Source organism: Juglans microcarpa x Juglans regia, chromosome 2S (genome assembly GCF_004785595.1).
Source record: "Juglans microcarpa x Juglans regia isolate MS1-56 chromosome 2S, Jm3101_v1.0, whole genome shotgun sequence".
Taxonomy (NCBI): domain Eukaryota; kingdom Viridiplantae; phylum Streptophyta; class Magnoliopsida; order Fagales; family Juglandaceae; genus Juglans; species Juglans microcarpa x Juglans regia.
Genome location: NC_054597.1, coordinates 3,329,131 through 3,339,733, shown reverse-complemented (window position 1 = coordinate 3,339,733; position 10,603 = coordinate 3,329,131). Strand labels below are relative to the sequence as shown.

Below are 10,603 nucleotides of genomic sequence, written 5' to 3'. Positions count from 1 at the left end.
GCAAAGAAAAAAGATATTTGCAACTGTAAATTGTACAATTATTGAAAAAGTGTAAAAAACATGAGACCTAAATAAAAAATATTAATTTTTTAATAGTAGACTCTATTCTTTTTCAAAATGATTACGCGATGTTTACACACTTCACGATTGTATATAGAATTATAATTTTACAAAAAAATATTATTTTTATAAATTTATTTTATAAAAATGAAAATATTTAAAATATTGGTGTGTAAACAGTCGTGGAAAATAAAAATCTATATGTATCATTTTTCTAATATTATATAGTCAGTTTCTATCCGAAACTGAATTTGGAATTAATAATAGAGAAACGGATGAAGGCTAGCTGAATCAAGCATATGCCACGTGGAAGTATTTGGAATGGATGGGATTGGGTAACGTAATTGTCCCGACTAGACGCATAACGGTATTATTGACTGTCCCATATATATTTTCTTCCCTTTTCTTCCTTGTTCTTCTAATAAACCCACCACTGCTATTCTTACCAGTCCCCACCCCCAAACCAATCCCAATCTAGAAAATCCAATTCACAGCTCAATTTCTTCAGTCTAAAGAAGAAAATATGCCCTCAGATCTCACTCTATTCCCCTAACAAGCAACGCCCAAGTGCCAAACAAAATCAAGCCAAGAGGTCCATCCAATGGCTACCTTACAGAAATTCAAGCTCCTGGCGACTCAGTGCTCCATAGCGGCTGCAAGCCCGTCGCGGAGCCCAGTCATACAGCTCCGCCGCCGCAAGACCCTCCGCATGCTCCTCTACCGCAACGATCACCGTGGCGGGTTCTTTTCCCGAGACGACTTGCCGGAGCTCCGAGTGGATCCCAATCGTACGCTGCAGGAAAAGAAGAAAAAGAAGGAGAAGAAGAAGAAGAAGAACGAGGAGGTTCGGATCCGGCACAAGCTGAAGGACCTGTTCGTGTCCTCGCCACCGCTTGAGGATAGGGTTTCGGATAAGAGATTCGACAAAGAAGAAGCAGAAGAACGAGCAGCTGGGTTGTTACTGGCAAGCGGGAGTAGTGATGGTGGAAGCCCCGCTCCTCGTCGTGGGGGAAACGGAGGAGCCGGTTCTTTTACAACGACGTTCCGGTATAGATTGCTCAGAAGAGCTTGGCGACCGGTACTCGTCTCGATCGCAGAGTAGCAGCAGAAAGCAACGAAATGTACGGATTTTTTCCGTTAATTACCTTCTTTTTTTTTTTTTTTTTTTTTTTGGTCTTTTTTGGAAAAATCTGTGTATATTTTGTTGGTTTGCTAACGAGCACGGCCAACTGCTATCTTGAGCGTCTGATGAAGGCGTAAAGTCCTGAACCTATTCGGCTAGAAAATGGAGCAGGAACGTGGGAGGTGGCCTGGACAGGACAGGCGCCTCTTACAGTAAAAGTTTTAGGAAAAGAATGAAAAATCTGGGAAATTATGGGGTCTTAAAAGTGGTCTGTTTTGGTGTTGGGGGTGACCGTGTGGGTTTATGAGGGTGGTGGCCATGGATGATGATGACAAGGTCAAGACAAAGGACACCATGAGGGAGGTGGCCTGGACAGGACAGGCGCCTCTTACAGGAAAAGTTTTAGGAAAAAAATGAAAAATCTGGGAAATCATGGGTCTTAAAAGTGGTTTTGTTTTGGTGTTGGGGGTGGCCGTGTGGGGTTGGGTTCATGAGGGTGGTGGCCTTGGATGATGATGACAAGGTCAAGACAAAGGACACCATGAACAAATTAATTAGTTCTTAATAAACGCTGCATGCTAGTTTCTCGAAACTCCAATATTGCTGCTTAATTAGTTTCCATGCGTTGCTGTTCAGAGATTTTCCCATAACAAACTAGTTTTTGTTTCTGTTTTGGCCATTAGAGAACATATTGATATCGATCATCATGTTAACCATATATGAATTTCAGATGGTTGTACTTGCAATGCGTAATTTCGACCTCCCTTGAAGCATTCAAGGGATGATAAACAAAAAGAAAGTCCCACATATATTGCTCCTCCCAAAAAGCTGCCCTTTAGGCCTCCGGACCCCCACCCCCAAAATGCGGGTGCATGGTGCATTCCTTCTTGTACACGTCGACTTCTTTTACATTCATTTAGCGGACACCAGGAATAATGATCTTGCTCTTTAAACAAACGTAAAGGTTCCTATAAATGGCTAAGCATTGATTGAATCTGGCCCATAATAAGATTCCCATAAAAAGAAGGCTTAAGCCCGTTTGATTGTTAATAGTATCTTAATTCAATTCAGTTTAGTCTAATTTTAAGCTAAATTTAACATTTAAATATTCAACTCTCAAATTATTAAATTCATATCAATTAAAAACTTATTTACACGTGAGACCTATAACATTTTTTAATTTAAAACTTCTTTATATGTGAAACTTTCAATCTTTTTTAACTTTCTATAAATACATATAAACTCATCTTAATATACAAATACATTTAAACTCATTTTATGTAGACTTTACAAAATCCATTCTATCATCTTAACTCATTACTATTTATAGAGAATTTAATTCATGTCAACCTTCAAACTTTAAGAATAACAATAATAATAATAATAAATTAATAACAGACTAATGATGGTTCCATATCCTATTGGGCTTGCTTGTTGCAAAAAGTAACATGGACCATGACTAATCAGACTGGGTAGCTCACTTATTAGACTATGACCAAATTCTGAGGGAAAAAGCAGTGAGAATTCATCTGGCCCAACTCCATGATCAAGGATCGTCCAAGCCTTTTTTTGTTTTATCTCGTCTTTGTAATGAACATGCTCCGTGTTCTTTGGTGCTGCTTTCTCCACCACGGTACTAAGCAAAATTGATCGGTATGTCCAAGTTTACGAATCTTGTCTTTAAAACCACTTATAGCCATGCTCTTCAAAGAATTTGAGCTTCTTCAGCTTTAATTATTCTTAAGTTTTTCAATAATTTCTTCACATGCTAGCTTGATCTGCTTTGGGATTTCTTAGATTAGTTGTCAGTTCATCAATGATTAATCAGGTTTCCTTCCATGGACAAAACCCTGCAACATACGAGAATGAGACTTGATCTCTCTCTCTCTCTCTCTCTCTCTCACCGCTGTAAAATGGTATGCATTTAGTAACTACTAACAACTAAAGATGCTTTTGAGATTTTCAGTAGAAAGTGACTGAATTCATGACTTTTTGTATGGAACTGACGATTGTGGACTCCTTCAATGGTTTAGAGTGAAAAAGAGAGAGAGAGAGAGAGACATTGGATTGGAGCCAAACTCACTAAAAACTATGCCCACATGATAAGAATTTGGCTAGTTTGGTCCCGCCCCTGCAGAAGTGATTTTTAGGTATAGGTTGTGATCAAATGATGTTGAAAAGGAGCATTTGATGGCCCATCTATCTAATATATTTATAGGCAGGTCATGTCTCTCTCTAAATTTGTAGTACTATTTTCTGATTTCCCACCTTATAGTTGGATAGTCGCAAATCCTATACTCCTTAAATGACCTTTTGGGAGTCTAAGCTTTTAATGCATAACTAAATATCAGGTTCCATTTTGATGCTACTTTGATTTTGAGCCTAAGGTGTGTAGGGGGAGATGAAGAGGGATGGGGATGGCCTAGCTAGATTAGGTTCCATTTTGATGCTACTTTGTTCACAGATTGAAACTCGCAGGTATACCAAAATTTGATGTTTTTGGAAGCAATTTGTACATATTTTTTAAAAATCAACATCGACTCACTCCCTATGAACATGGGAAAAAGTTAGGAAGTAAGGTTTTCATACTTTATTATTATTATTATTTATTTTATTTATATATATAAGAGCATCCTCATTGGTTTGGTCAAATTCATCTTCAAAATTTAGTCAATATTACACTTCTTTGCATTTGTCTATTCCATTTAAATCCAATTTTCACATTGGGTTATCCATTCTCTCTCTATATAATAATAAAATATTATTAATTTAATAATTTTTTTATTTAATTTATTTTTATCACATTTTGTAATTCTACCAATTAAATGTTAATGACAATTATATCCTAATTAAACTGATATTAAAAAATCATATTTTCAAAAGTCATTTAATGCTAATAACAAAAAAATTTCATTAAACTCATCTAAAATTCTATCAAAATTTCTTAATTACAAATCAAATTGTATTTTTGCTTACAGTGAAAAACTAGTATTTTAATATTTGATTAACCAACAATAATCTTCTATTTTTGACTAAGCACTATAGCTGAAATTAAAATTATTTTAGATATATCTAACCCAATGTGGGATCTTTTTGGTATAGATTATTCAAATTTTGATTATCCTTCTTAACTGGTCAAGCCAATAAGAATGTTCTAAGAAAATATGAGGTTTACCATGCAACGCGAGAATTTCTCAAAAGTTATCATCTTATTACTACCATCGTTTAAGCACGCTAATTGCAATGTTTCGATAGGATAAGATTTTCAGCTTCTCTTCTACTTGCCACTCAAAAAAAAATATATATATATATATATACTAGCAGTGAATTTACGTGCGATGCACGTTTGCCCTGTATTAAATTATTCTAAAATATAAACATCTAGTGTAGAAGAAAAGAGTCTAAAAGGACTAACTATTACATAATTGTTTTTTTGTTACTGAAAGTAAAGTCTGAAACTGCTAAATATTACATAATTGTTTCTTTCGTTACTGAAAGTAGAGTCTAAAACGACTAAATATTACATAATTGTTTCTTTCGTTACTGAAAGTAAAGTCTGAAACTGCTAAATATTACATAATTGTTTCTTTCGTTATTGAAAGTAAAGTTTGCTGGTTATGGATTCAAAGTGGTGTGTTCTCGTCATTTACAGCATTTATGGAGAGAACATTGAAGTTTTTGTGACGTTGTTTTTGGAGTTGATCTAAATCTGCACCCAATTGTATGATCCATTTTTTGGTTGAACATAATTTTGCAATATTTTGGATATACGGTAAATGTTCCTGTATGGTGAATAAATATAATGTAAAAGATATTTTTGATAACTTTCTATTTGAATATCTAAGATTAAATGTTTTTAAAATACAAATTGGAATATGAATAAGTTGGTTACCTTTCCTGTATGTTCCATTAGTTCGATTGCTGTGCAACCCAGAGCTTCTTCTGCAATTTGACCGAACATGACAGCCCCAAGTCGTCCATTACCATCGTCAACTTCGATGTAAGCTCGACAGCTATATAAACAAACTATATTTTTTAGTCTGAATGATTAAGCAATAATTTAAATATAACATAAAATTGATTAAAGAAACATTTACGACGTAAAATATGAATATAACATATATACCGTGGTTGTGCATTGCTCATGTATTTGCAATGATAACATTGAAATTTTTCATTTTGCTCATATCCAGTCCCCTTCTTACACCCAATGCAGGACATGTAGAAGAATATTTGATGGAGATCAACCACACAAATAGTTGCTTTAATCCAAAATTTTGCTTTCTGCATTAATTTTGGAACAGATATATGTTTTTAATGGTTGTAAATAGTATGTAGCCTTAAGATAAGGTTATATTTATTTTGAAAAGGCATGTGTAAAATTTTTAGAAGGCAATATATATAAAGAAAAAAAAGTTTAAGAAGACCGTAGAATTGTACCGTCATTGGTTGTAGTGATTTAAGAAAACCAGCAAGATCATCAAGCTTAATTATGTCTTTCATGTCAACATTTGATGTCGATGCTGATGCTGATGCCGTTGTATGATGTAGATTTTTTTCGACGATTTCTTCAAGCAGTGCATGATTAAGCATCGTCCTAAATATTTTTAGAATAATTTAAAATGAATGAGAGAAATCATGGAGGAAAAGATATAAAAGAAAAAACAATTTTAGAGCTAGTTGATGAATATATATTTTGAAGAATTACCATTGACATAATGGAGTTGCAGCAGGGATGACAGGATTTAAGGTAAATACGCTTGTCGGTTGAGATGAAAGAGAAAGACCTATATTATAAAGAAAAAAAATTTGTTAGTAGATAATAACATTCTATTTTTAATAAATGTTGATATTATAAGTTGTGTAATATACCATTGTATGAACCGACTTTTAAACGTGTTGCGAGTAGAGTTGGCTTAGCTTCAATAATATCAGAGATTGCTCGGCATTCACCGTCTACAAATCGACTCCACATAGTTAACCATATCGGCATCAGGCTGTAAAATTTAGGATAAAGTATTTAAAAGTGTAGTATGATGAAATAATATTGAAAACAAGGTAGTTAAAGAATTTATTAATATCACATATATAGTTGAGAAATCTTCTTTACCTCTGGTCGATAACATATATTTCTTGAATTTTTGTTGGCCCATGTATTGAGGTAATTTCTCTGGGAGGTTTCATGTATATTGCGATCGCCAGAATAGCTGTTCAATTATGTTGAATTTTTTTTTTTGTGAAAACTGAATAAGAGTATCAAGAAGTATGTTAAATATATTGATGTGATATTTACCTATTTCAGTTCCAGTGTTTTTGTAGTCATGCAGATTGGTGAATGGGATAATATCATATTCTGGTGGTTGTAATTCCACTTCGTCATCTGGAATGTTTTCGATGATTGTTCTTGAATTTAAGATCCACTGGTATTCATGTGCTTCAATTCTATGCTTGGGATCTAAAGGCTTAACATAAGCATTACTGATGTAGTAAGACCGGAATATGTGTAACATGTCATTACGTAGGTCTATATCTTTGCCGAAAATTGTTGCTTGTAGTCGGTTGCCCTGCATAATATTGTATAAATAAATAGTTATTTGCATTCAATTGATTAGAAAATAGTACTTATTAAATATATATATATATAAGATTTAATTTCAAAATATAGTTAGAATGAATCTATGTTGTAAGGGGAAAACATATATATTTTGAATATATCATGTGAAAGAATACAATGTAAACATTAAGTATGTTCTTGCAAGTATGATATTGATGTCAATGTGTTACCTCAGGGTCTATCAATGTCAGATTTTGATATTTTGTTGGTGAATGTTGTGCAGTACGTTTGGGTGATTTGTCTGACACAATCATCTTGATGCTCCAATTTCTTGTACTTGGAGTAATGTTTTTGATTGATGTATAGACAGTCCGCATGTTGAAGCCTACATATGAATTAAAAGAAAGAAATATTAGTCCAAACAATTGAATTTAAATAAAACAATTTTAATAAAAGAATAATAAGAAGTTGTGAAAATTACATAGTGGAAAAACAAATTGTATTTAATTGAGAGGTATATATTGAAATTTGATTACTCACAGAAGTTTATGATGGATATGCTAGTGTTAGTAATTCTCTATAAACAATATTATTTGTTTCAGCTTCTTCACAATCATGAGTTGATACTGGTCTTATAAGAACTTTTACTGAAACAGAAGTTTTGGCTCTTGACAATGCTACATATAGTTGGCCATGACAAAATACAGGTTGAGGCAAGTATACACCAACAAAATCTAATGTCTGCCCTTGTACTTTATTTATTGTCATCGCAAAACTTAATCTGATAGGAAATTGTGTTCTTTTGAATGGAAAACCACTATTATCGTCTGCATTTGGCAAGAAAGGAATTCTTGATATGAAAACTCTTTTTCCGGTGTGGTGACCAACTGCAATTTCAGCATCAATGATATTTCGTTCAAAGTTGCGACAAATAAGACGTGTTCCATTGCATAAACCTTCTGAAGGATTGACATTTCTGAGTAACATGATAGGACAATTTTTTTTTAGTAATAATTCATGGGGTGGAAGTCCATTTGGTGTTAATGTGTTTAAGAAATCCTCCATGATGCCTTGTTCTGATGTATCAATCGTTTCATCGAAGCTATAGTATTGTGTAACTGTACCAGGAAATCTTTGAATAAGTATTGTATTTATCTCATCGACGGAGTTGTTCTTTGGTGTCAATATAGCTCGATTTGTCATTTCGGATAAATTTTCTGAATAACTTCCAATATCCTGGAAGACTGCATCGATCAGATCATCTAAAGACTCCACATCATTTTTGTAAGGAATGAGCATTTCACTGAGAATTTTGATCTTATTCTCAATTGTGATTGGTGTTGTTCCATTTCCGACCTGAAGTAAATAATTTGAGAAGTTTGGATCGAATCTTGCTCGCATATTTTCACTTAAACTAATCTTAGTTAAAGTGGACCACAAATATGACGATGCTAAACTGGCATTAACTTCTTCTTGTCTTGTGCCTTTACGAATCACTGGTAAGACTTGACGAAAATCTCCACCGAATACGATAATTTTTCTACCAAATGGTAATCTTGAATCAGTTATGTCTCGTAACATTTTATCCAATGCTTGCATACATTCTTTTCTAGACATAGGTGCTTCATCCCATATGATTAACTTTGCAAGACGTAACAATTTGGCAAGAGCACCTTGTTTGCTTACACAACAAGTACTATTTTTGTCAAGATGTAATGGAATTTTGAAGCGTGAATGTGCTGTTCGACCCCAGGTAAAATAGATGCAGCAACACCAGACGATGCAGTTGCAAGAGCAATTAAGTTTCTTGATCTCACTGTAGCGAGAAGTGCTTTATATAAGAATGTTTTCCCTGTTCCACCAGGACCATCAATGAAGAATGCAGCAGATTTATTTAGAAGGACTTTCTGTAAAATTGATTCATATGCATGTTGTTGTTCAGGATTAAGACTCATCGAAGCCATAAGATCTTCTTCTGGTATCAAAACTGCAAATTCATCATTTATTTCCCTAGATTCAGTTTCATTCTGATCAAAAGAAACATCATGTTCTATTAAATGGAACATGTTTATGTCTTTTCTCATCGATTCAAGTGTAGAAGAGATGCTTCGTAAGACTTTTGTCCTAATATCTGCTGATGTTGCAACACTTGTTTGGAAATCGCTTGACATATCTTGTTCAAAGTATTCCCAAAGTTCTCTAGGATTTGTTGGGTTACAATATACTAAAATTGTTGCAAATAACCGTCTTAAACTGTGTGGTATTTGGTATAAGGAAGCCTCTTGCATACAATCTTGCAAACTGGTATCTCTTTGTAACAAACCATGTAATGTAGCTGCTTCACGAAAGGTTGGTGCAGTGACATTGCCAACTGTTTTGATGTGGTCAAATGATAAAGGGCCTCTTATATGATTTAACAATATCCGTAAGTAATACCTTTCACCTTCGAATGGACTTGCTGTAACAATGCGGCCTATAACAGTTTTCTTCTTTCTTGGAGTCCATATTTTGTGTTGTTGATTCCAAACAAAAGCTTCAGGAAATTCTTTGTACAGTAGTCTTCGTGCATTTTCATTAGTTTGATTTGTTGAAAAAAATTCAGTCAACATTGATTTTGCCGTAAAATCAGATCTCAGAACATTGTTAAGGTCGTTATGTGCATGAAAAGCTACCAGATGTTGATCTTCAAGATGTAGATGTAAACTGTAAACTGATGGATACATTTCATTAAGAATAAAGCCATATATTCTCCACATGGCTTCTGGTGGAGCAATCCATCTAGCTGATTGAAATTGTTGGATTTCATCTATATCTTGGATGTTTTGTCCAGGAATCAAGTTGAAAGCAACACGATCATGACCTTTATAAATGTACTTATAAAGGTATTTGACTGCTTTGATTGTTGAGCAAATTTCTACATTCAAGTGACAATCAAATTTTGCGAGGAGATATGGATTATGTGGAACAACCCAACGGTTATCCAAATTTTTACCTCTGACTTTGACAGTTATTCCATTATCACAACGTCTGTACTGTGGGAAACAATCGATTCCAACAGTTGTGTTAGATGCAAAGCCTTTTGGAAAGTGGTTTTTACAACTGCCATTTGTTTTCATACACACATTGCTCGGATTTAGTACTCCACAGGGACCATGCATCATATGTCTTATTACTGCCTTGTGCAAATGTAAATTTCTTTCTTTGTCAGGTATTTCTGCTGATACAATTTCATCAAAAGATTCTGGAGCATAGATTTTCCAATCTCTTTGTAGTATGATCAAGAAATGTGCATGTGGTAGTCCTCTTTTCTGATGTTCAATGACATATACATATGCTGAAACTTTCCCAAATATCTCCCGTTTGAATAATTCATCCTTCAGTTCTCCTAATTTTGCTCTAAAGATACGTGCAATCAAATCAGGACGATTTTGTGCTTCTTCTCGTGGACCCAACTCATCTAAGATTTCTTTCCAACTTGGGTTACATGTCATGGTTAAAAAGATGTCCGGTTTTCCAAAGCGTTGGACTAAAGCCATTGCTTCCATATATCTTTTGCGCATATCTCTTGGACCTCCAATAAAAGAAGAAGGCAGAATGATACGTTTACCAACTTTAGAAGCATTGCTTTCTCCAATTGATATACTGTCAACTATTCCTTGATACACTTCAGATCGAATCTCTTGTTGCTTATTACGAAAATAATCCAATCTTGATGTCTCAATTTTTACGTACATATCAACAACAAACTGCTGCAGTAAACGTCCCGAGAGCAACAAAATAGATTTTATATTTTTCCTAATTTGAAGTTTGTAGCAATAGTACTCGCGGCATGAAACGACCTGTTGTTTTCTATTCTTTTTCAGCAC

At 34.2% G+C, this 10,603-nt stretch overlaps 3 protein-coding genes across 3 annotated transcripts; 1 reads left to right on the top strand and 2 right to left on the bottom strand.

The window, feature by feature from the left end:
* Positions 1–474: 474 nt before the first annotated feature.
* Positions 475–1,771, top strand: LOC121252333. Its single transcript, XM_041151940.1, has 2 exons — positions 475–1,365; positions 1,547–1,771. The coding sequence occupies exon 1, from the start codon at positions 662–664 to the stop codon at positions 1,160–1,162; it is 501 nt and encodes a 166-aa protein (XP_041007874.1). The 5' UTR covers positions 475–661; the 3' UTR covers positions 1,163–1,365; positions 1,547–1,771.
* A 3,035-nt stretch (positions 1,772–4,806) lies between these two features.
* On the bottom strand, positions 4,807–6,158 carry LOC121252133 (replication protein A 70 kDa DNA-binding subunit B-like). Its single transcript, XM_041151616.1, has 6 exons — positions 6,056–6,158; positions 5,892–5,970; positions 5,624–5,780; positions 5,310–5,467; positions 5,076–5,196; positions 4,807–4,965 (listed from the first exon to the last, which is right to left on the bottom strand). The coding sequence occupies exons 1-6, from the start codon at positions 6,156–6,158 to the stop codon at positions 4,807–4,809; spliced, it is 777 nt and encodes a 258-aa protein (XP_041007550.1).
* Positions 6,159–7,283: 1,125 nt separating this feature from the next.
* Positions 7,284–8,318, bottom strand: LOC121252132 (ATP-dependent DNA helicase PIF1-like). The gene has a single exon (XM_041151615.1). The coding sequence runs from the start codon at positions 8,316–8,318 to the stop codon at positions 7,284–7,286; it is 1,035 nt and encodes a 344-aa protein (XP_041007549.1).
* Positions 8,319–10,603: the final 2,285 nt, after the last annotated feature.

Coding starts and splice junctions, on each gene's coding strand:
- LOC121252333 (XM_041151940.1), top strand. CDS start 662: ATGGCTACCTTACAGAAATTCAAGCTCCTGGCGACTCAGTGCTCCATA.
- LOC121252132 (XM_041151615.1), bottom strand. CDS start 8,318: ATGTTACGAGACATAACTGATTCAAGATTACCATTTGGTAGAAAAATT.
- LOC121252133 (XM_041151616.1), bottom strand. CDS start 6,158: ATGTGGAGTCGATTTGTAGACGGTGAATGCCGAGCAATCTCTGATATT. Junction 5,197..5,309: donor ATGAGCAATGCACAACCACG/GTATATATGTTA, acceptor TTGTTTATATAG/CTGTCGAGCTTACATCGAAG. Junction 4,966..5,075: donor TAATGGAACATACAGGAAAG/GTAACCAACTTA, acceptor TTCACCATACAG/GAACATTTACCGTATATCCA.